This window comes from Sturnus vulgaris, chromosome 16 (assembly GCF_052056855.1).
Source record: "Sturnus vulgaris isolate bStuVul1 chromosome 16, bStuVul1.hap1, whole genome shotgun sequence".
NCBI lineage: Eukaryota > Metazoa > Chordata > Aves > Passeriformes > Sturnidae > Sturnus > Sturnus vulgaris.
The window spans coordinates 2322373-2347065 of record NC_142258.1 but is presented as its reverse complement, the minus strand read 5'-3'; the positions used below and the strand labels follow the sequence as shown (position 1 = coordinate 2347065).

Below are 24693 nucleotides of genomic sequence, written 5' to 3'. Positions count from 1 at the left end.
CCGCGCGCGCGGGGGCCAATGGGAGCGCGCGGAGGCGCTGCCGGGAGGCCCCGACCCAGCGGCGGCCGCGGCGTGAGGGAGAAGAGCGGAGCGGGCGGCGTCCCCCGGCCGCGCCCCGGCCCCGGCCACGCTGGCGCCTGGGGACCCCCCCGAGATGCCGGTTCGGAGCGAGAGGCGCCGCGCTGGAGGGGCGGGGAGCTCGTCTTCCTCCCCTGCCACAGGAGCGGCCGCCAGCAGCCTGGTGCCGCCGCCCCCCATCAACACGGCGCAACCCGGAGTGGCGACTTCGCTGCTCTACAGCGGGGCCAAGTTCCGCGGGCAGCAGCGCAGCAAAGGCAACGCATACGAGGTGGAAGTCGTCATGCAGGTGAGGGGGACGGCGGGGCGAGCCGAGCTCTGGCGGGGTGGGAACGTCCACCGAGGCCTGAGGCGAGCGGGGGACCCGCTCGCCTCAGGCCGCGGTGGCCGTTCCCGCCCTGCCGGCTCCTTGCGACAGCACCCGCTGCACTCTATCCCTCGATATTACGAGAAATTTCTTCACGGAAAATGTCATTAAGCATTGGTTGCCTAGGGAGGTGGTGGAGTCACCATCCCTGGAGGTGTTTAAGACTGGACGTGGCACTCAGTGCTCTCTGGTCTGGTTGACAAGGTGGTGAATCAGTCGCAGGATGATCTCATAGGTCTTTTCCGACCTCAGTGATTTTGTGATGATTCTAAGCCGGCGGGGTATTTTTTTTTATGTTTAATTCTTCACGTTCTTGGTGGGATTTGTGGTGGGGACATCCCATGGCTGCTCAGCTCTACTGCACGTTGTCACCTCGCAGGGGCTAGCTGTTGTTTTGTGCTTAAAAACGCTGCTTTTGTGGCAAAAACGTGGTTGTTTTGCATATGTCAGCTGAGGAGAGGGGCCTGCCTGCTCTCCCTGTGCTGAGCACAGGGAAACGTTGCCATCCTTTGATCACAGGTGGAGAAGATCCATCTTCCCACAGCAGAGGTTTGCACTTCTGTGAATAACTCACTGCGTGTTTTGAAAGTGGATCTGGAGATGTCAGGGAAAAGACTGGAAAATCCCTGCTTTTAAAGGAGCAGGGAAATCCCTGCTTGGTTTCTGCACAGCACAGAGAGATGTAGACTGATAACTCAAAAGTACAGGTTGCATAAAAGCTTTAGATTTTGGAGAAAGGCCTCCTGTAAAATGCTGAGGGTGTGGGTGATCCTTCCAGGGATGTTTTTTCTTGGAGAACACTGTGAATCAGATCCTTTCCTGCTGCAAAGTTCTGAGCAGAGGGTATTGCCTTGGGAGCAGGCCTGGGATGGGGAGGCTGGCAGAGGTGAGCTGGGCACCTGCAAATGATCTTTCCAGGTGGTTCCCATCATGGAAAAGGGCTGGCAGTGTGAATATTGGGCAGTGAGCTGGACAGTGTGTACCAGCTGGAGCTGAAATTATCCTCGGAAGGGTTAGAAACTGCTTTGAATCAAGCATGCATCTTCAGGGCTATTTTTATGGTTGGACTTTGCACTCTTTTCCAGCATGTGGATATGGAAAACTCCTATCTCTGTGGATACTTGAAGATTAAAGGCCTTACAGAGGTGAGTGTAAATTGCAAAACAACACAAAAAGGGGGTCTATTAAGGTTTGTTTCCTTTCCTAGTGGGGTGGGAGAAGCTGCTGCCAGAAACAGGTGTTGAGCATGTTGTAGATTTGATCACAGGGGGAATGGTGCTGGTTGTAAAAGTCACAGGTTATCATCCAGTTGGGAGCTTCATGGAATCATTTAAAGTTGGAAAATCCCTCTAAAATCGTTGAGTCCAACCACTGACCCAGGACACAGCCAGTTTCCACCACTTCCTGGGCACCCTGTTCCAACATTTAACCACTTTTAAATTGTTCCTAATATCCTATCTAAACCTCCCTTAGTGCAATTTGAGGACACTTCTTCTTGTCCTGTCCCTTGTTCCCTGGGAGCAGAGCCCTGCACTCTCCCTGGAGTTTGGAGAGTGAGGGTCCTTTTTCCCAGGCTGAGCCTCCTCAGCTGCTCCTTATCAGACTTGTATTCCAAACCCTTCCCCACAGCCCAGCTCTGACATGTTTCCTAGCTTTATAAAGTGAGGAGAGAGGCAGAGAAAGGCTGGAAAGAGCATGGAGGCTGTGGGTGTGGAAGAGTCAGCCTTGGAGAGGTGTGGGGCGAGATGAGAGAGGGAAGCAACAGCCTCAGCTTGCCCGGAGCTCTCTCTAGGAGGTGCTTTTTGCTGAGTGTATGGAGCTTTGTCTGCTCTTGGGTTTGTGTCTGTAGGTGACAATTGTGACCTCAGCTTTGTCTCCCCTCTGCCAGGAGTACCCAACCCTCACCACGTTCTTCGAAGGCGAGATAATCAGTAAGAAACACCCGTTCCTAACGCGCAAATGGGACGCTGACGAGGACGTGGATCGTAAACACTGGGTGAATAAATCTGGGGCAGAGAGTGGGTCTGGGCTGCTGCTTTGGAGGAGAGGGGCAGTGTGTGCCCATGCAAGAGCTGGCAGAAAGGCCTGGAGATCTTTCTGGCTGTCTCCCTCCTTCTCCCACTGGGATCTTTGCAAATGGAGGTCTCTCCAGCAAGCTGTGATCTGTGATGAGGGAGGGGATGTCTTGCTTTCTCCTTATTGGCCACAGGGTTGGAAGGGAGCAGGAGAAATCCCTATCTCTTGACCCCCTAAGAGAACACAATCCTTATTTTTGGAGACTTATTGCAAAATGGAATGGAGAAGGGGAGAGGGACCCCTACTAGCACAGGCAGGGCAGTTGGTACCTGTGTCCCTGCTCAGGACAGGGTGCACATGCTGCTGTGTTTTGAGGCCACAGCAGCCACCTGATCAGATCCCCACCTTTACCTTGGCTGTTTGCCAAGCTTTGATGTTTGTTGTATTTCTGCCTAAATACCTTCCTCTGAAAGTGCAGGAGCTTCTCCAGCCAGGCTGGATATGGCTGTGGGTGTCAGTGGATTTTCCTCCTAAAATGCAGCTGGTACTAGAAGTTCTATTCCTAGAATAAGCATTTCTTTTCTTTTTTTTTTGTTTCAGGGAAAGTTCCAGGCTTTTTACCAGTATGCAAAAACATTTAACTCTGATGACTTTGATTATGAAGATCTAAAAAATGGGGACTATGTCTTCATGAGATGGAAGGTAAACCCTGCCTTGTCTCCTTCTGTGATGAGCTGCTAGCAAGGCACTGACAGAGACTTGAGGTGTCTCAGAGCTTTTCCAGCTGTGATGGTTTAATGAAAGATCCCGCCCTGCCAACCCCAAAACCCACACTGTGCTTGCAAGTTCCAGTGTGACTCGTGTCTAGCCAGCTAATTGTGTCCTTAAGGGCTGCAGTCATGGCTAAAAACACAGCAGGAAAATCTTGCTTGGTGATGCTCCAGAGGATGAGAGAATTGGTGTCTCCAGTCCCTGTGTGGGGCCTGTGTTTCATGCAGACTGGCCAATCTGCAGATCTGTTCTTCAGCTGGGATCATTACAGAGTCACCACAGACTGGTTTGTGTTGGAAGGAACCTTAAAGCTCATCTTGTTCCAGTCTCCTGCCAAGGGCAGGGACACCTTCCACTATCCAAGGTTGCTTCAAGTCCTGTCAAACCTGACCTTGGATACTTCCAGGGATGGGACAGCCACAGCTTCTCTGTGCCAGGGCCTCCCCACCCTCACAGGGAAAAATTTCTTCCAATATTTCATTTAACCCTGCCCTTTGACAGTGGGTAGCTGTTTCCCCTCTTCCTGTCATTCCATGTCCCTATGCAAAGTTCTCTAGTTTCTCATAAGCTTCCATAAGTTGAAAAGCTGCAGTAAGAACTCCTTGGAGCTTTTTCTTTGTTCTCAGGCTCTGACTCCCAGTTTTGCAATGAGCTTCTGGTTTGCAGCAACAGGTGTTGAGCTGAAACTGATCTCCTGCACTCTTAAAACTCATTCTGTTCTCAGTTATCTGCTTCCCTGTGAGGTCCCTGCAGTGGCAGTTGGTGGAGGGACACTCTAATCTGTGCTCTGGGCTACTGAAAATGCAGAGAGTGCTCAGCCAGGAATGTCTTCATGTTAGTGGGTGCCAATATTTGGTTTGGGAGGGCAGATTGGGGTGAGGTGGGTCTGTATTTAACCAACATCTTAAAGTGCAGCCTGTGTTTTATGTGCAGGAGCAGTTCCTAGTCCCAGATCACACCATCAAGGACATCAGTGGTGCTTCCTTTGCTGGTTTCTATTACATCTGCTTCCAGAAGTCAGCAGCATCTATAGAGGGCTATTACTACCATAGGAGTTCAGAATGGTAAGGAAGTCTTCTGAAGGCTTAAACCAAGCTGTGACTCTTCTCCTGCTTGTCCACAACCTTGGGAGTGTCCAGGCAGGAGATTCAGTCTGGTGGTTGGACCTTGGGGCAGAAGGGAGGGGTGTGGGCCATGACTGGCCTGAGCAGGCTGGTGCAGTCCATTGGTGTGGTATAAAGTGCTGCCCTTACGGAAAATGGGGAGAAATTTGGGCTGGCAGGGTGGAGGAGGAAAGATGATACAGGCTTTGGAGAAGTGCTGTGAGGGAGCTCAGTTCTCTCTCCTAAGAAACAGCTTGGCTGTTGCTCCCTTCAGGCAGAAATCTTGTCAGGCCAGTGTTTTATATTCTGAGGTCCTTGGGGTGTTGCTGTTAAGACAAGAGAACAGTCAAAGCTAATTGGTGGAGTTTTTGTTAGAGACAAAGAGCTGTGGAGAGCTCTTTTCCCTTGCATCATTGTCATGAGCAGCAGGTGGATGGCTGGAAGCTCTCAGGGGGAGGGAAGGAACCAGGAGGCTTTCAGACACATTCCCTCAAGCTGAGCTTTGAAAGACTCGAGTGTAATTTGCACTTGTAGCAAACACTGTTTGAACTTGAAAGTTGTTGAACTTCAAAGGGAGTCTGAAAAACCACCACAGTCAGCCCACCTGGAACGCTGCCTCGCTGCAGGTGGCTCAGAGGGACCAGAGTGGGAATTACAGGATCATTAAGGTTAGAAAAAACTTCCAAAAATCATCAAGTTCAACCTTTGACCGAATACCTCCATTCCCACTAAACCCGAAATGTAATGTGTTTGATTTCTGAACACTTCCAGTGATGGTAACTTCACCACTTCCCTGGGCAGACTATTCCAGGTCTAAACCACTCTCTCAGTATGGATTTTTTTCCTCATGTCCAACCCGAACCTCTCCTGGCACAACTTGAGGCTGTTTCCCCTTGTCCTATCATTAGTTGTATGGGAAAACAGCCCGACCCCCACCTGGCTGCACCCTCTTGTCAGGGAGTTGTAGAGTGATGAGGAATGGTGCTGAGTCCTATCAGGATTTTGGCACTGTGAGAAGCGGGTGTTGGATGCCTGAACACTCTGGGACTGTAAAGGGAGAGAGAAGAGCAGCCAGCACAGTGTCTGCTGTGTGGCTGCCAAGCAGAAGCTCCATGTAATCCTCTCCTCCCTCTCTCCCTTCTCTGCCAGGTATCAGTCATTGAATTTAACGCACGTTCCCGAGCACAGTGCTCCTATCTACGAGTTCCGATGACAGCTGTCCAGATCTGATACCGCCCAGAAGCAAACCGGGCAGGAGAGCATGGCCTGCCAGGAGAACTGTGTCCCTGTGGGAGCACGGGAATGCACGCTTCTCTCCTGCCCCTTGGACTCGAGAGAGAGAGAGAGAGCCTGGATGTTAACTCACCCAGCCCGAGGAGCTGCTGGAGCTTGATTCTCCCTCCTGTCGAGTGGCCATTTGATCTTTACTCTGGTTTTAAGCTACTTTAATGCACTTTCTTGTTGCACAGCTCGTTTCTCTGTCACTGAAGTTCCTCCCGGCTCTCCTCTGGAAGCTGTTTCTCAGTAGCTGGAATCAGTGCTCTGGCTTCTGAGTAATGAGGAAATGTAAGCTCGAGGCTTGTATTTTCCTTGTTATATCCTAATGTGGGGTGAAATCACCAGGATTCAGGTTTCCTGCCCAGATTTCCAGCTCTGATGCTCTCAGAGCCAGGTCCTGGGTGTGAGGCTCAGCTGTGGAGTCTGTTGGGGGAGTGTTGGCTGAGGTAAGGCTGGAATGAGGCTTTGCTGGCTAACAAGGTTAGCTGGAGCTGCTGATCTTTCAGGAACGCCGGCCCTTTGGAGCTGGGAGCTGTTCCAGTGTCTGGATAGGCCACTGGGAATTAATTTGATGTACGGACTTCCAGGCTCTCAGTAAAGTGGATCTGAACTCTGCTTGTAGGTGTATATTTGCTCTTTACTTAAGTTAAGGGTAAAAAAAAAAAAAAAAAAGGTCAAAAAAAAAAAAAGACTTTTATTAAAAAAATATATATCTATTTTTATGGTTCCTTTTCCAAAGGACCCTATGGCAAATGCACAAGTACTCGATTCCATGTTACCGTTTTCACATTGAAAACCAGGAATGTGTGTTTTTATATCAGTGTCTGTATCCAGCTAAGCTTTGGGAACGTAAAGCAGGCGCTGAGCAGTGTCACCTTTGGACCTCTCAGCGTTTGTACTCCCCCTTCATGCTTCACCACCACTGCTTGACACCTTTTCAGAAGGAAAAACAAGAAAAAAGTTTAAAAAAAACCTCCTTCCCAGTATCTCCCTCTGACTCTGAATGTTCCAAGTGACATAACTTAAGGCTCCTGTGCCAAAGTGTGTGTGTGTGTGTGTACGCGTGTGGGGTGGTTTTTTAAAGACACTTTAAAACTTGGCCTCAGTTGTGTTTTTACCTTGTCAGCCCCACCTGCGGGGTTTTGTGAGAGTTTAGTTTGCCTTTTTTTCTGGCTGTTTTAAAGCCCAGCTTCCTCCAAGCAGATGTGTGGCATAGCTGGTGCTAAGGATGGATTTTCCACCCAGGAGAGAGGATTGAAGCCTCCGCGTGCCGGCACAAGCTGCTTTGGGTTTTGCTTCTTTTTAACTAACTTCCTTTTTGGCAGCAGTTATCGCTTGTTCAAGCCTTAACAAGGAAGAATTCAGGGCTTGGAGAGCCCCTTTCCTCTATTCCAAGTTGGGATTTTGAGTGTTTGGAGGAGCAGCCGGGGCAGTCTGGGCAGATGATGCGGAATTTGCCCGTCTCGCGCGTGCTGTTCTCCGTGGATCAATCCTGCTCCCTGGCACGCTTGGAGAGAGATGCCTGGGGGAGAAAGGAGAGACCTGGCCCTTCCCAGGGAGCGTGTACTGGTGCTTTGGCTGTTGCTGGAGGATGTGCAGGGACAGCGCTGAGGTGATGTGGGGCTCCGAGCAGAGCAGTTGGGAAGGGTGTTCTTGTTTTATTTTGCTCCTCTCAGAGAAACTCAGCCCCTTTTGAGGAGAGGAGTTTCCTCACAGATGGTGCTGGGAGATGTCCTGGTTTTAGAAGTGAAAAGCAATGGTGCTGCTCCACTGTGACCAAGTGTGGGGGGTGAAACCTCCTTCCTAGGTGCTGTGTGAGTGCAGGGACCCAGCTCCAACTGCTCTTCCCAGCGCTCTGGAGCTGTATGTGCAATGCTGGTGGTGGCACTGGTGTCCCTATGCTCCCCGGGGCTGTCAGTGCCAGCGGGACACTTGGATTTCTGATATGGTTTAGTTGAATTAACCCTGTTTGTTGGCAGAAGCTGAATTAGGATGGTCTTGGGGGCATTTAACATGTGTAACTATCCCTAAACTAATGAAGTTGGGGTTTTGTTAAGACTTGATATGTTGTGAGAAGGGTGTGGAAAGAGCATCCTGCTCTGTGCCTGCCTTCTTCCTATCATCCTGAAGGGAATTTCAGCTTAGATCCAGAAGGGTCTGGATGTGATGTGTGGCAGGTGCAGAGCAGGTTGTGGAGCTGAAGGCTTTTCGGGGGCTGTTGGTGTGTGGATTTTTCCCTCCTCAAAGGCCTTTGCTTTGGTTTTTCCTTTTCTTTGACCTGTTTGATTTGAGGGGAGATGTACGTCGTGGTGTGGTGAGAGAGAATGGCCCGGGGAGGATTTGGGGGCAGAGGTGAGAAATGGGGTGTTTGGGCCTGGGAGAGGATGTGGTGTTCCTTGAACCACTCTGGCTGCAGCAGGGTGTCCCTGTGGGAGCAGAGGGTGTCCTTGTGGGGGTCGAGGAGGAGTTTTGTGGAGCGATCAACGTCCAAATTAAACATGAACTCTGTTGAAGGGGTCTGTGTCCGTGTGTGTTTGTCCACCACAGCACTTCCTGGTTCCAGGGGATTGCTGTGCTTCATCTTCCTTGAGGGCTTCTCCAGGAATCCCAGAAGCTTCTGATGGCCTTAACTCACAGGCTCTCAGAATCATTAAAGCTGGAAAAGACCCCTGAGAGCATCGAGTCCAGCCTGTGACCGATCCCTCCCCCCACACACCTTTTCACTTGGTGGCACTGAGTGTCACGTCCAGTCTTTCCCTGAACACCCCCAGGGATGGGGACTCCACCAACCTTCCTGGACAGCTTGTTCAAATATCTAATCACCCTTTCGGGAAAGAAATTCTTCCTGATGCCTAACCTGACTGCCTCCCTGGCCCCCGCGGGCTGTTTGCTCGTGTCCTGTCGCTGGTTGCCTGGGAGAAGAGCCCGATCCTCCCCGGCTCCACGGTCCTTTCAAGATCCAGCCTTAATTAGAGAAGCAAGAGGAGGCAGTCTCAGCGGGAGACTCCCCTTAACACCACCCCTGCTTTCTGAGACCTTTCCCTTTGAGCCTCTCCCTCCTGTCCCCATCTCTCGCTCCCACGCCGGGGTCGCCTCCCTGGGGCCCCTCCCGGTGCCCCGGCGGTGACGGCGGGCGGAACCCAGGGAGCGGGGCTCGGGGCGCGGCCGGAGCTCGCAGTGCGGCGCGGCCCGGACGCGTGACGGGGACGGACGGGCGGGCCGGCGGCGCTTCCGGCGGGCGCGGAGCGGGGCCCGCCATGGGCATCCTAGAGAAGATCTCGGAGATCGAGAAGGAGATCGCCCGCACGCAGAAGAACAAAGGTGCGGAGGGCGCCCGGGGGCTGAGGGACCCGGGGACAGCGGGCGGGCAGGTGGGCTGGAGGTTTATGGGGGGCTGGCGGTGTGAGGGGCTGTGCGGGGACACGGGTAGTCTGTGAATTATGGGACGAGCTGAGAGAGGTCCGAGGGAAGAGAGGACTGGGGGCTGTGGGGAGTCTGGGGGTCAGGTGGGCTGCGAGTTATAGCGGGCTAGGAGAGAGTCTGGGGACTGTGGGGGGCTCGGGGTTGTGGTGCCTGGGAGGGGGTTTCTGAAAAGAGGTGCCGGTCAGGGCTATGGAGGAGGCAGGATGGGGATGGTTTGTAAAGCTGGGGGGTCTTTGGGGACACAGAGGGTGGGATCCGCGGTGCTGGGAGCTGGGGCAGGCTGGGGAGCAGGGTTAGCCCTGGGCTGGGGTGGGAGTGTGTGGGGAGTGCCCTCTTTCCTGCCCGGAGCTGGGAGCGGGGCGACATCTCAAGTCGTGCTGGCACAGGAGATTCCTGGTGTTTGAGTGGTCTGGGGGTTCCCCATGGGCTCTGCCAGAGCTGCTGCTGGGGCTGTAGGCTGTGGTAAATAATAGAAATAAACCTGTAAGCTCCCGGTTTCATGTCTTTACCTGTTACAAAGTGAGACAACTACCTTCCTTTTTTTCCTGCTTCGCGTGTAAATTCAAATGTTTTGCTAAGAATGAGGCAGTAAAGTACTTTCACACATGCCAGCTCTGAGTTAAATGTGTGTTATGGTTTTGACAAGAGAAGGGGAAAATAATCTGGCCATTTTGGAGTGCTGAATGTGACCAGGTGTAAGGAGGAGCAGTTTCTAAGAGAGGCTGTTCCCCCTGTGATCTCTCTCTTCTGAACTGGCTCCCTTCACCCCTTTATTCCTGCACCTGCTCTCCCTCTGCTTTGCTCTTTTAACTCAGGAATTTTTTGGCTGTTTCCCTCCACTGTGACTTTGTGCAGGTCCCTGGGAGGTTTGCTCTCAATATCCAGGGTTCTAAAAGGTGGTGTAACAGCTGGGAGCAGCTCTGTGCCTGGCAGTGGTTAAGATGTTGACCAAGATCCATAAGTGTTTCCTTTTAGGAAGGTTTTTCATTCCCAGAAGTGAATCACCAGCAACTTTCTGCCAACCAGCTGTTTGGTTTGTGTCATTGCAGCCACTGAGTACCACCTGGGCCTGCTGAAGGCAAAGCTTGCAAAATACAGAGCTCAGCTGCTGGAACCCTCCAAATCCCCGGCAGCAAAGGGCGAGGGCTTCGATGTGATGAAATCAGGAGATGCCCGGGTGGCACTGATCGGTTTTCCTTCTGTGGGGAAGGTCAGTGAAGGGCTGTGTTCACTGTGTCTGCAGGCTGTGCTTTGAAGTTTTGGGATCACAGAACCCCGGAATAGTTTGGGTTGGGAGGCACCTTAAAGCTCATCTCATGGGATCCCACCTGGAGTCCTGTGCACAGGTCTGGTGTCTCCAGCATGAGAAGGACATGGAACTGCTGGAGAGAGGACTGGAGACCTCTCCTGTGCACACGAGCTGAGAGAGCTGGGGCTGGAGAACAGGAGGTTGTGTGGAGACCTCACAGCACCTTCCAGTACCTGAAAAGGCTACAGAGAAGCTGGAAAGGGATTCTTTGTCAGGAACTGTAGTGGCAGGAAAAGGGGGAATGGGTTCACACTGAAAGAGAGAGAATTTAGGTGAGATATATGGAAGGAATTCTTCCCCGTGAGGGTGGGGAGGCCCTGGCAGAGGTTTCTCAGAGAAGCTGTGGCTGCCCCTGGATCCCTGGAAATGTCCAAGGCCAGGTTGGAGGTTGTTCCAACAACCTGGGACAGTGGAAGGTGTCCCTGCCCATGGCAGTGCTGGAATGAAATGAGTTTTGAGGTCACTTCCGACCCAAACCATCCCATGATTCTGTAATCTAGCTGAAAGTTGGAGATGGGGAAACACTCCTTCATTTTGTGTGCTTTGCTCTGTGAAACTTGTTGCCTGAAATTTGTTCTTGCCCAGCCCCAGCACTGCTGAGAAAAGGGGAATGTGCAGGATTTACTTCAATTCCATGACAGTGCCACCACCTCAGTCCCTGTGCCTGGAACAGCCACAACACAACTTCCACAGCCTGAGGGGCACTTTGGTGTTGCTTGTTTTGCTGAATCTTTTCATTTTCCTGCCTGGTGATGCTGATCTCTTACATTTCAGTCCACGTTTCTGAGTTTAATGACCTCGACTGCCAGCGAAGCCGCATCGTACGAGTTCACCACGCTGACCTGCATCCCAGGAGTCATAGAAGTGAGTAGGATTCTCCTCCAGCTGTGGAAATGTCTTTGCACGGCCACACTTATGCTGCCACTAAGGAGCAGAGACATCCAAAGGTCTCCAAAGCTGAATTTTACTTTAAACTTTTGAGTGCTGATGTAGTACTTGAACTCAGTAACTTTTTGGGATTGGCTGCATGATCAGAAATTTTATGCTGCTCTTGGACTGACCAGAGCAGTACAACAATTCTCAACTGAATTTTGTATAACCATTGTCGGTGCCAGTGACCAGCTGGCTGCAAACCTTGACAGATTTGTTTTTAATGAAGCTTTACAGAGGCAATCTGTGCTGTGATCACTTTCAAAACAAAATGCAACTACTCCTGTCCTTGAGGGGTTTTATTAGTGGTGACCTCAGCATCCATCAGTAAAGCAAATGATAGAGAGCATGAAACTGAAAAGTGTCCAAGAGTAATGAGGAAATCTGGGTCAGGATGGAAAGGGGGAGTTAAATAATGAAAGTGACTGTATTGGTGGGAAAAGGAGTTCAGTGTAACACATTCAAGCAGAGCTGTGAGCTGCAACAACACAACAACAGCTGGAGAGCCACTGCCTTGCAAACCATAGGAATGAGAGTCTCCTGGGTTTTTCCCTGGTACTGTAAGACCTGCAGCACACCTGAATAGTTTGATCTGTCATTGTAAGAGATGTGGCACTTGTTCATTATTGAGTTTTCTCGTTAGACCAAGAAAGAAAGGTTGTTTTTTTTTTTTTTTCCTTTCCATTCCTCAAACTTGGGAATGCATTACTGCTGTGCTGTTTTCTGCTGATTTGTTCAGCTGCAATCATGGGATGCTTTAGGGAGTCAGGATCTCATGTACAGCTGTGTGTGCTGCTGAACACAGCCCATAGCCATGGAATCTGCCTCAGGACAGAGCCATGAGCTTTGTGCAGTTTCCCTGGCCTGCCAGTTCCATCCAATTCCAGTCTCCACAGAATGTGGATCCCTAGCACATGTTTGGGGCTTTTGGGGCAGCTCAGGTGCCCTGCAAAAAGCTTTCAACTTTCCATCCTTCCATTTCCTTTTCAGTACAAAGGAGCCAACATTCAGCTGCTGGATCTGCCTGGAATCATCGAAGGAGCAGCTCAAGGTTGGCTCATGTCTGTGTTTGTGTACAGGAGGGATTTGCCCTCAGTAGTGTCCCTGGGTGTCTCAGATATACACAGGTTTCCTGGGCCAAGAGTTCCTACATTGTCTTTCCAAATTTTTGAGTCCTTGATCCTATGTGAGGCACGATTCCTATCCCTAAGCCCACGTAAGGCTCTATATGTAGCACAAAGATGGTTTTCTGGAGGTGGGAGCCAAAGCAAGCCAGTCACTTCTCACCTCCTTGCCTGAGTGTTAAATGGCTCATCTGTTTTCTGGTACTGGGGAAATCTATAGAAAGATGCTGGAGAGGCGGAGGGGGAATTACAGCTAAACACTAACCTTGTTTGAGTAATTCCCTGAGTTCCTGCCACTCCTCCCATGACTCCTCATTCTGGGAAGAGATGTTGGCTTTGTGTCTCTGTATTGTCATTGTCCTCCTTGGCTGGTTGTGCCTGAAAATAGCTTAGGAAATCAGAGTCATGGAACATCTGGGAAGGGACCCACAGGGATCATCCAGTCCAACTCCTGGCCCTGTCCAGGACACTCCAACAATCCCACCCTGTGCCTGGTGTTGTCTAAACACTCCTGGAGCTCTGGCAGCCTTGGGGCTGTGACCATGCCCTGAGGAGCCTGGTCAGTGTTTCCCTCACCCTCTGAGAGAAGAATCTTTTCCTAATATCCAACCTAACCACCCCTGACACTGCTCCACCCATTCCCTTGGGTCACCAGAACAGTGCCTGTGTTTCCTAAGGCAACTTCTGGCACTGATCTCTCTGCTGAGCTCTCTGTGCTGCCTGCAGCTGCTGCCAGGGCTTTCAGCAGCTGACTGCAGCTAGAACAGCACTGCAGGATCTTTTTCCTTGCTTTCAAGCTGCTGCACAGGGCAGGGAGTCCCCATCTGTCACAGAACTCAGCTGGTTCCTCTTGCTGATGTGCCTCCACCTCCTGTCTCCCCAGGGAAGGGCAGAGGCCGGCAGGTGATTGCTGTGGCCAGGACAGCAGACGTCGTGATCATGATGCTGGATGCCACCAAGGGTGAGGTGCAGAGGTGAGTGTGTGCTGGGCACGAGGGTTCTGGGCTTGAAAATATGCCAGCTCCCTGAGGAATTGTGGAGAGCACCTGGGGAATGAGGAATTCAATTACTGAGTGCTAAATGGTGGTTGTATTCCATGAGAAGCATCCTACTGATTGGAGTGGGTGCTCAGGTCATTGCTACAGCATAGCTGTCAGGGGTGGGAATGTCAACCTGGACTTCTACCACAAACTGACCTGGATTAGGGAGGTTTTGGACTGTAATGGAAGGGCTGTATTCACACAAGAGTTGGAAAGGGAAAGGTCTAGGTGTCACCTGGCCGTGCTCAGCCTCAGAGGTGCTGTGTCCCTGCAGGGCCTTGCTGGAGAAAGAACTGGAATCTGTAGGAATCCGGCTGAACAAAAGCAAACCAAATATCTATTTCAAGGTGAGGCTTCCTGAGCTTCTGCAGGCACAGCTTGTCTGCCTGCCTGCTCAAAGCTGAGCTCACTCTGTGCTGCCCCTCGTGTTGGACAGGCTGAGGGGGCTGTGGGTTTTGCAGAATGTTCTTACATTGTTTTTTTGCCTCCTGCAGCCCAAGAAGGGTGGAGGTATCTCCTTCAACTCCACTGTCACATTGACTCAGTGCTCTGAGAAGCTGGTTCAGCTCATCCTCCACGAATACAGTATCCTTTTCTAAAATGGGGAAACCCTTAAGCCATCAGCAGCTCATGGTTCAAGTGTGTCCTGCTGTGGGACAGCCTGGTGTCACTTTGGTGCTGGCTGGTTGGCAGCAGGCTGTCACCAGAGAGCTCAGCCCCGTGTGTTGTGTTGGGATTTGGACCTTGACTGTGTCCACCTCAGAAATCTTCAACGCTGAGGTCCTGTTCAGAGAGGATTGTTCCCCTGATGAGTTCATTGATGTGATTGTAGGAAACAGGGTCTACATGCCGTGCCTCTATGTGAGTATCCTGGGCAGCCTGGCTGCTGTCACATCCAGCATCTCTTCCCTGTGCCAAAGGAAATATTGGGACTTCACAGAATCATGGAACAGTTTGGGTTGGGAGGGACCTTAAAGCTCATCTCCTTCCACTCCTGCCATGGCAGGGACACCTTCCACTGCCCCAGGTTGCTCCAAGCCCTGTCCAACCTGGCCTTGGACACTTCCAGGGATGTGGCATCTACAGCTTCTCTGGGCAACCTGTGCCAGGGCCTCCCTGCCCTCACAGGAAGAATTTTTTTCCAATATCCCATCTAACCCTGTCCTCTCGATTTAAAGCCATTCCCTCTTGTCTTATTACTCCATGTCCTTGTTCCTGGCTCCTAAAACAGTAATGATTTGGGGGTTTAAGAGGTGGAAAACAGCTCAACAGGGAGTTTTTTATAGGCTTTGGATGTGCAGCTGTGCTGTGTGTGTTCCCTGGGCCCTCTTGTGGCTGATGCTGCCCTAGAGCAGCAGTCTCCAATCCTGCTGCTGGGGCTTTGCTCCCACGTGTGGAACCTCTGATTCCCCTGCTGCCAGCTCCATGCTTAACTTTTCACATCTGGTCCCTTGTGTGCCAGAGGTCCCTTTAGGGCTCTTTTTGCAGCCACTGGGTCTGTATGAAATCAAAGACACCGGAGAACATGTTCCAAGTCATCCCAGAGGGAGAATTTTAAAAGGCCAAAATTTATATTCAGGCTTCTGAATTTTAATAGTTTGTTTTACTGAGAGTCTTGGCTTGTCTTCAAACAGGATCTGTGTTCCTGTTTCAGGTGCTGGAGCTACCCTGTTATTTGTACTTGTTGATGAATTGCCTTTCTAAGGGCTGTGTTGTTTTTCCTTTGGTTTAGGTTTATAACAAGATTGACCAGATATCCATGGAGGAGGTGGATCGTCTTGCTCGGAGGCCCCACAGCGTTGTCATCAGGTAGGAGCTGTCATGTTGCCTCTTCTGCTGGTCTGCCTGGTGTGGGGTTCATTTCACATCCCTTTCTCCAGCTTCTCCCAGGGCTGCTGGGATGAGAAGCAGAGCTGCTGTGCAGCTTTTCCCAGATTTCCTTCCCCTGGAGAGGCAGGCAACTTGGCTTCTCCATGCTGTCTGCAGGACAGACTCAGTCTGGCTTGCTTCCTTAGAAATGCTGATAGATCTGTTGGGGCTTTGCTGCTTCAAAGCTGTTCACCCTTCTGTGGAATCATGGAATAGTTTGGTTGGAAGGGACCTTAAAGCTCATCTCATTCCACCCTCTTCCACTAGATCAGTTTGCTCCAGGCCCCATAGCCTTGAACAATTCCAGGGGTGGAGCAGCCAGAGGCTCTCTGTGTAACCTGTTCCAGTCTTTCTCCACCCCTTTAGTAAGGAATTTCTTCCTAATATCTAATATAATCCTACCCTCTCTCAGAGCCATTTTACCTTCTGTTTTTCCTTTCCTTGCCTCATTAAAGACTTTGCCTTCATTCTCCGGCACTTTAATAAAGACATTTCACCTTGTTCTTCTGGATCCCTAAATCACAACAGCAATAGACAGATAATCCTGGTGTTTTGCAGCTGTGGCATGAAGCTGAACCTGGATTACTTGCTGGAAAAGCTCTGGGAATACCTGGCACTCACCTGCATTTACACCAAGAAACGGGGACGTAAGTGACCACGAGCTGAACAGAATGTTTGAAAGACACAAATGCTGCTGCTGCTCATGGAAGGCAGACAGGCTGCCAGCAGGGCTGGTGCCTTGGAAATGCTGGGATTAAACCCTCCCTAATCATCTTTCAGCTCTTGGGAAATGCTTCCTGTTCTGTCTGATCCTGCCATGTGTGGATCTCACCATGGCCGTCCTGTTGTATTTTACAAGAGCTGAATTTTCATAAGTCTTTGCATGATGTAAGAGAATAAAGGGTGTAAGTTGATAGCTTTTTTCCTTTTTATGCACACTGTGTTGAACTGTTCAGCCCATCACAACCCAGAAGAAGTTTCCTGTCCCTGCTTCAAGAAATTTGGTGATTCCCATGGCCTTGGAGCTGCCTTTGATCCTCCTTTTGCTTTATAACCCACTTGCAGCTTCTCCCAATGAAGAAGGCACATTTGTAACTTGCTCTTTTTGGTTGTGAACAGCTGAAATTGGGTGGATGTGAGGAGATCAAGTAATTTTCTGAGCTTGTTAAGCTCTGAAATCTTGGGGATTTTGGTTTTCCTTGAGCAGGTGTGTTTTGACTTGGGTGGTTTTGTTTCTCTTAAGTCAAGGGTTTGGGATGAGTTAGATCAGGTGGGCTGTGAGGAAGCTGCTGACTGTGTGGAGTGGGTAATTGCACTTGTGGGTAGTGGAGAGCTGATTTGATGCTTTTAGGTACTGGATCCCTGTTCTGTCTGGGAGCAGGAAGGAGGAATTTGGGAGTAGTAAGTACAAGGTGATGTGAGATGGTGTCAGCATTTTAGAACACACTTGATAGAAATCCAATGCTTTTTTCCCCCCTTCTGTTTCTCCACAGAGAGACCAGACTTTACAGATGCCATTATTCTACGGAAAGGGGCCTCTGTGGAACATGTGGTAATTTTTCTGCATCTTTTACATTTCCCTGTGTGCAGAAGGCAGTTCCTCTTGGACCTGCTGTGATTTGTGCTTCATAAAGCTCAGGACATGTCAGTGTTTGGTTGGGCTTCTCCTTTTGTTGCCTTTTATCTGCCTCAGGTTTCTTTCACAGCTGCTATAAAAGGTTTAAACAGTAATTATTTAATGCAGCCCAGTGAAAAAGCATATGGAAGCAATGGAATGGGGCTTTATGTGGGCTGGTGATTCCTGTGTTTGTTCTGTTCAATTGATGTTAACTGGGTCCTAAAGTCTTTCTTGTAAATTCTGGCATACTCTTGAGTTTCTTTTAATTCCTGGGTACTGAAAAAATTGTTTGCAAAGTGGTGTCATGTAAAAACTTAAATTTCTTTCTGTCTGTCTTGCAGTGCCATCGGATTCACAGATCATTAGCCAGCCAGTTCAAATATGCCTTGGTGTGGGTAAGTGTTAGACAGCAACTGGAATCCCTGTCTTCAGGTGTCTCTGACTGGTCTTCTAACCTTCTCCCCATTTTTTGCTTCAAAGGGGACAAGCACAAAGTACAGCCCTCAAAGAGTGGGTTTAACCCATATGATGGAGCATGAAGATGTCATTCAGATTGTGAAGAAGTAACTGCTGGTGCCTGGCCTTGTCTTTAATCACTGCAATTGGAACTGACCATGTAAAAACAAAACACACCAAAAAAAAAAAAGAAAGAAAAGAAATAAAAAAGAGAAAAAGAAAAAGGGAGATGTGTTCCAGAGCCAAGAAAGCTTCTGTGAAGCTGCTTCTCTTGGAGAAAGGCAGAAAATGAGGCTACTGTGCTTGCAGGTGGGGATGGGGAAGATGGTTTCCATCTCACAGCATTTCAGGTCAAGTGATATTTCCTAAAAATTTAAAAGGAGCCAGTTCTTCTAGGACACAGTCCCACAGCCAGCAGTGTCCTGCCCCTTGTAGGGTTTGCACGTGAATCCATGTGCATTCCCAGTGGGAAGTGTTTGGGTTTGTGTGAAAAAATCTGGCCCTGTGCTTTGGGCTGAGAGAACATTGCTGATGCTTTGCTGCTTATCCATTCACTTAATTCAAGCATTGATCTGAAACAGAATCAGATTTCTCCCTCCCCTGCTCACTGGACACTTCTCTGCAGCTGAGACAACCCCAATTTTTAATGGTTCCACCTCAATTAACATTAAAACCTGGCACTCTGTGCCTCTCCATAGCCTTGCAGTGGGGTTTGTAGGACATCCTGGTCCAACTGGTACTGAGAGATGAGAAATTAAACTGGTAATGGTTAATTGGCCTGGCCAGACTGCAGTGGGGTATGATCCAAGAGCTGTAGTCTGGGGTGAGGATTTATTTCTGGCATCTCACTCGTCGAGGAGCTGCCTTGGGAACTTCCTCCTTTTTTGGGCAGGAGTTGTCCTGCCCTTTAGTCCCCAAGGTGGGGGTCTCATCAACCATGCCCCTAAATTCCAGTTGCAGCTCTTTGGGTCTCAAGGTGCCACCCCATGCCATGAGTTTAACCCCAGCCCTGTTAAACATTGCTTGTCTGGATATTGTTCATCAGAAACCTGGGATTTTTGTAATCATGCTTTTCCATTGAATACTGTTGCTAAACAATTCAGAGTGCCTGATAGAGGACAGCTCTTGCCTTCTGGGATCAAGAGCTGCCAATAGCTTTTATTTTCTTTCACTGGAAAAGGGTTTAGTCTGACGTGGATGCAGAACTGTGAGGACAGGTGTGACACCTGTCTGAGCAGGGTTCCTCCCCTCCTCCCTGCTCCTCCCCACCCCTCACAACCTGATTGAGCAGAAATGGAAGGATTATTTTATTTGAGAAAATAAAAAGTTGTTATTTCATGTGAATGGTGGGTAGATGGTTTGGTGTGTTTCCTAACTCTTTTTTTTACCTTTGGCCACCTGAGGAATCCTGGATGCTCTCACAGGAGATTTAGGGGGCAATAGAAGGTGAAGTGGCTGCAAGAGACTGGTGATGGGAGATAAATAGATACTATACCCAGTGCCCAAGCTAAGAAGGTGACTTTGAACTCTGTAAGTTCCCTTCCCTATTCCTGGCTTTGTTCACAGCTAGAGTGCAGAGGAAATCCTGACCATGGAGGCAACGAGTGGAGAACAAGCTCCAAATTATCCACATTATCCCTGGCTGGCAGTGGAAATCTGGCCCTTCCCAGTGTGAGCTGGGTGGGATGCTGTTCCAGCACATTAACTCACCCTTCCCATTCCCCGTGAAGGTCACACAGGCAGAGTTGCCTTCACAAAGACTAATTTTGGTTTTGTTTTGTCCCTGAGTTTCTGACTTTTCCATCCAAATCCTGCAGCCTGCCAAGCCTTGGCACAGAGCCGGGCAACCAGAACTGCTGACAGGGCTTCATCCTCAGCCCAGGTAGTGCTGGGAGCCAGAGGATGCTTGGTGTGAGGCTGAAATGCACAGTGTTACCTGCTAAAACCTGTCCTTGAATAGCTGGTGCTACCTCAGTGTCGGTTTCAAATTGATTTTGGCATATCACTGTTAAAACCTCCTCTGCCTAATTAGCTTCATTTAGGAAAATGGGCATTTTATCCTGTTCAAAATGAACAGATACATGATTAAAATTGGAATGGGGATGAAGTAAAAATAGTTAAGCTAGAAGAAGCCAACTTCTTTTTTCAGAGAGAGTAGCTTTTTTGGCAGTAAGTTTATAGCTGCATTTGAAAATGCACCATTTAATTGCAGTATTCCTTCTAGGAGCTTCCCTAATTGTTCTGCATTTATGTTAAAAGCAGCAAACGTTGCAGTTCGTGCTGGAGTGAGTTTGCCTCCAAGAGATCTCCCAAGTCCTGAAAAGACAAGATCCGAAGGGCGAGGGGGAAATCTGCTGCAGCATTAGGGCTGTACTGGAGCCTCCTGAGGTTTATGGAATTTGCAGCATTTCAGTATTTAAAGGGGCTTATAAAAAATGTGGAGAAGGAGTTTTCACAAGGGCGTGCACTGACAGGAAGAGTGGGAATGGCTTTAAAATTAAAGGGGAGATAGAGATGAGGTGTTAGGAGGAAATTCTTCCCTGTGAGGGCAGTGAGGCCGTGGTACAGGCTGTCCAAAGAAGCTGTGGCTGCCTCATCCCTGGAAGTGTCCCAGGCCAGGGCGTGGAGCAACCTGGGATAGAGGAAGGTGTCCCTGCCCATGGCAGGGGTGGAACAAGGTGAGCTTTGAGCTCCCATCCAACCCGAACCATTCTGGGATTTTATGCATTGACCAGAGCCCCTCACTGGGGAGCTGCTGAAGGGAAATGTGATCAGAGTCTCTGTGTGTGCTGGGAGAAGGACTCTCCAGGAGGGTGGGTGCAGGCAGGAGCTGTGGATTTGCCCTGAAAAGAGCAGCACCCTGCATTTCTCTGCTGTAGGAGGAAAACCTTGGCTGGATGATGCTCAGCCAAAGCTGCCCTCAGCAGCCCTGCTGGTGCTCTGTGCTCCTGCCTTGCTCTTCCAGCTGCCTCCATGCTCATTCATGCTGTCCCCAGGGGCCTGTGCTCATCCTGCCCCATCCCTGGGGCCGTTCCCCTACCTGAGCACAGCCAGGTGTGGAGCAGGGTGGCTCAGCTTCCCCACAGCCCATCAGCCACCCTCCATCCCCCTCTGCAACCAGCGCCTGCCTAGAGGCGTGCTCTGCTTAAAATGCCTGTTCCAGGCAATCAAGCAGGTTTGATTGGCTGAACACTCCTCTTATAATTTAATTTAGTCAGGAATCGTTTGCAAGGTAATAAAGAGTGACTCTGCCTCCAAATACATTCATTTAATTCAAGGGGAGATGGTTGCTGCGGCGGGCTCGCCTCAGCCAGCTCCCCTCACCCCATCACGGTGACATCTCAAAGTGCTGCTCAGGGCCGTATATAAGAGTCACGATCCGCAGTGACAGCTTAATTGTCTCAAATGCTGACAAGGGTCACCCCAACCAGTCATCGCGAGTGGCGCGGAGCCGGCTGGGGAGGCTGCGGGGAGGAGGATTTATGGCTGGCAAATAGTTTTGAATTCCTCTGGTTGCGCCTGCTAAATGATGAACCTGCCCCGAGGGGATTGGGGCTATTGATTGTAATTTGCAGTTAAGCCCTCGCGTTCTGAGGAATCAGCATAATAAATACCCACCGCATTACGGCTGGGACGTGCCTGCCTGCAGGAGAAGGAAGCTGAGATTTTCCCGGGTGCTGCAGCAGGATGCTCTCTCTGCCTCTGCATGTGGCTCCATCACTGCAGGAAAATGGTCCCCAGTTTGCTGGGATGCAGGAGTGCAGTGCTGGAATGGGGAGAATGGAGTTTTGTGAAGGCAGGTGGAGTGTCCTGCTTGTCCAGGGAGGAAAGGATGCTCTGGTATTTTGGGATCATGGGTGTCTCAATCCCTGCCAGAACCTCTGCAGCTGGCTGGTCCCAGCCCACCTTTGAGGGGTGTGAGGAGGTGCATTTGTTCCTCGCTGACATGTTCTGTGATTTCTTCTAAACTTCCATTTGGTTTGGGGGCCAGAATGGGTCAGGGCCATTTTCCAGCTGTTCACATCTGGGCTACACTGAGGCTCGTCTACATCGTGGGAGGGATGTGGGACAGTCCAGCTGTGTCACCAGGGGTTCAAGGAACAGGGACCACAGGAGGAGGGGGCCCTCACCCCTCCAGCCACTCCCTCCCTGCTGCTCTGTGAGGGAAGATCAGCTCCCATCCCTCTGCTCATGAGTGGAGATGAGAATAATAGCAGTCATCAAATATGCATCGTGTCCCTCCGTGCGACAGCGATGGTCCCGCAGCTGCCAAGGGAGGGATGGTCCCTGCAGGGAGCAGGGCTGGAGCACGGCACTGGCAGACACCGAGCCAGCCCCATGCTATGCAGGGTACCTGGCTGCCCCAGGTGAGTGGCTGTGGGTGCCCCAGCTGGGTGGCTCCTCCCTTGGGCTCGCAGTGCTGCAGTGGCTTTGCAGGGAAGGAACCTTCGTGTGCTACTGTGGTTTTTACGTGAACGCTGCTATTCAGGTTCCCCCGGTCAAGGTGTGTGGTGTCCCCTCACCTCTGCCTGTCCCTGCCTGTCTGCTTGCTGTCCTTATCCTCCCTTATCTCACCTTCTGCCTTCCCACTTCCTCCATAGCCCCACATTCCCACTGCCCCCCAGAGCAGAGCAGCCTCTCCTGAACATTCCTTTCTTCCATGGAACCCCCTACCCCATATTTCCTATCACGTCTTCTCCACATTCCTTTTACCTCAGGGCTGTTTTGCCCTAGGAAAGCTCCTTGGCATTGGGACTGAGGTGATGGCACAGGGCTGTGACCTGGCTCCAGGGCTGCCAGCCAGCATATTCCTGGGTGCACGCCAGCATCGTGCCCAGCTGGTCTGTGCTTCCAGCATCTGCTCTGGCCTATCTCCTCCCATAACACCTCCCTCGTGGGGAGCAGGCAGCAGCTGGCAGGCAGGGATTGCCATGTATAGCCCCTGTGCTGGGTCCCCATCCTCATTTTGGAGGCAGGAACAGGAGGGGGTGGAAATTAGCAAATTAACCAGGTCAGGGGGGTGATGGGTGATTGGGGGAGCAAGAAAAGAGGCCACTGTGCCTCGTGGGCTTGGAGAGCTGTGCCATTGTCACATTGTTGGAAGGGTCCAGTTTATCCCTATGCTCCCAGCACCCCTGGAATTGTGGCTGGAGAGACAAGAGCTGTGCTTGGGCTTCCTCACCTGCTCGGGTGTTTGAAAGTGGATGTGCAATGACGCAGAAGACAGGGAAGGGGACGTGGTGAGAGGTGCTGCCGCGGCCGGGAGGTGCCTGGGCTGGCTCCGGAGCGCGGAGCTCCCGGGAGGCACGGCAGCGCCGGGGCCGGTGTGGTGTGGTGGCACCGAGCCCTGCTCCGGCTGTAACTGGAAACAGGCTGTAAGGGGACCCGGGGCCGGCTGGTGACCACAGAGCTGCCTGGAGACGTGGAGCTGCTGCCTCTGGAGCTCTGCCCGCCGATGCCGGCACTCCAAAGGTACAGTCCTGGGCACGTCCTGCCGGGCTGGGGCGGGTGAACCCCCGAGGCCAAAGTCTCCATCCCCTCCCTGCATCCAGCCACGGCACAGCCGCAGGCTGCGGCAGCGGGACCGGGGCTGCCCCGGGCCGTGTCCCTGGGGTAAGATGGATTTCCCTGCCTCACCCACGCGGCTGGAGATATTCAGGACTGACCTGACCAAAGGATGCTCTGGGTATCTTCTACCAGAGCCTTGATACCCGTTGCAGAGACCCCTCACTGCCAGGTTTTGCACCCAGGATCTCTCTTGTGTGCTGCTGCTGGATGCAGCCGTGACCAGACACCCTGGAAACAGCCACCAAGTGTGGGTGCCCCTCCAACCCCCTGCATTTGCTTCCATCCCACTGCGCCTGGGCACAAAAGCCTCTTGGCCAGCTCTGCTGTGCCAAAGGCAGTTGAACCACCCAGGATGTAGAAGGAGAGAGTTTTTGGGTCTGGTATGGAGGCAGCACCTGTGTGGTGCCCCTTTCTCTCCCTTTATTCCCCCTCTCGGAGAGCCCTTGCCATGGGCAGGGAGGCACCATGGGCACAGCCATGGCAACAGCACGGGAGCTGTGCCAGCACCCAGGGCACCGACAGCACTGCCAGGGCCGCTGCCCTGCCTGGGGGGGGACAGAGGTAGGGACCATGGGGTGGTGGCAAGGACTGCACGAGCGGTGGGATGCAGGGAGTGACCTCTAGCAGTCTTTCACCATCCAGGCTCTCTGCCAGCAGAGAGGGAAGGGCTGTGTCCATATCTGAGGTGTTTCCCTGCCACATCGTGGTGCCCAGGCTCTGTGTGCCCATACCAGGAGGAGGGGTGGGGTGGTGGCTCTGTCAGCCTCAGTGGCCATGGCAGACCTGTGCATGGACTGTGACAGTGCCGGGTACAGCTCCTGCTGATCCTGTGTTTCTGTCATAGACCCTCTCCTGATGACTGCCAGGCGCCTCTCATCCCACCCTGCACTCCAGAACTGCCTCCATCTGTGCAGACCAGGGTGTGTCTATCCCAGAAATGAATGCACGTAGTAGGCAAAGCCATGGGACCATGGTGGATGCCTCTCTGCTGTAGATGTGGCAGGGAGGGACAAGGTTGGGGACAACACAGTGCCAGGAGATGCCAACCTTGGGTTCTCCTGATCCTGGGGGAGACCAATGGGTTCAGCCCAGCAAATACTGCTGGTTCTTTGGTTCTGCCAGCTGCTGCACAGCTGGATGCTTCTGTCTCCTCAAATGCATCCCCTGTAAGGGGGTGCAGCGGGTGCTGCCCCTGCCCACACCAGCCCCACTGCTGCCAGCAGGTGATCCATGTGGGACAGCGAGTTCCCACTGCTGCTGCTTAAACTTTGATGAGCTGCAGCGGCAGGAATCCAGGCCTGGCATTAACATTTGATGTGGTCACCCCGCGCCTGGGCACGTGTGTGCACAAACACGCTGCTGGCACTGCCGCGGGTCACACGTGTGGCACATGCAACCCCTCTTGCCAGCTGTGTGTGGGCACGGGTGGCACCCCGCACATACCTGCCACCTGGCATGGCATGGCATGAGGAGTGCCCCTGCGGGCTCTGGGCTCCTCAGTGCTTCCCGGCAGGGCTGTGGAATTTGTTCTGGTGTTGGGTCCCTCCCTTGCGTCGCTCCTCTGGGAGGTGTTCCCACTGCTGCCTTGGGCTCTGCAGAATTCTCACCTCTCTCTTGGTGCCAATCTCTGGGCTCCATCCGTCTCCGTGCTGACCGGAGGAAGAGGCCGACTGCTCAGGGAGGAGCAGAGGAAGCCGCGAGGCTTGGGGAGGTGGCAGGGTCCCGTTTTGGGGTAATGACGCT

General features: G+C 51.7%; 2 protein-coding genes across 2 annotated transcripts; both read left to right on the top strand.

Annotated features, from left to right (window-relative positions):
* The first annotated feature begins 49 nt into the window (after window positions 1-49).
* GID4 (GID complex subunit 4 homolog) lies at window positions 50-6228 on the top strand. Its single transcript, XM_014871132.2, has 6 exons — window positions 50-367; window positions 1531-1590; window positions 2334-2441; window positions 3062-3163; window positions 4166-4296; window positions 5485-6228. The coding sequence occupies exons 1-6, from the start codon at window positions 155-157 to the stop codon at window positions 5546-5548; spliced, it is 678 nt and encodes a 225-aa protein (XP_014726618.1). The 5' UTR covers window positions 50-154; the 3' UTR covers window positions 5549-6228.
* A 2567-nt stretch (window positions 6229-8795) lies between these two features.
* On the top strand, window positions 8796-18726 carry DRG2 (developmentally regulated GTP binding protein 2). Its single transcript, XM_014871143.2, has 13 exons — window positions 8796-8934; window positions 10086-10246; window positions 11120-11209; window positions 12266-12326; window positions 13283-13373; window positions 13714-13786; window positions 13934-14024; window positions 14203-14300; window positions 15172-15248; window positions 15867-15955; window positions 16802-16860; window positions 17268-17321; window positions 17407-18726. The coding sequence occupies exons 1-13, from the start codon at window positions 8871-8873 to the stop codon at window positions 17491-17493; spliced, it is 1095 nt and encodes a 364-aa protein (XP_014726629.1). The 5' UTR covers window positions 8796-8870; the 3' UTR covers window positions 17494-18726.
* Window positions 18727-24693: the final 5967 nt, after the last annotated feature.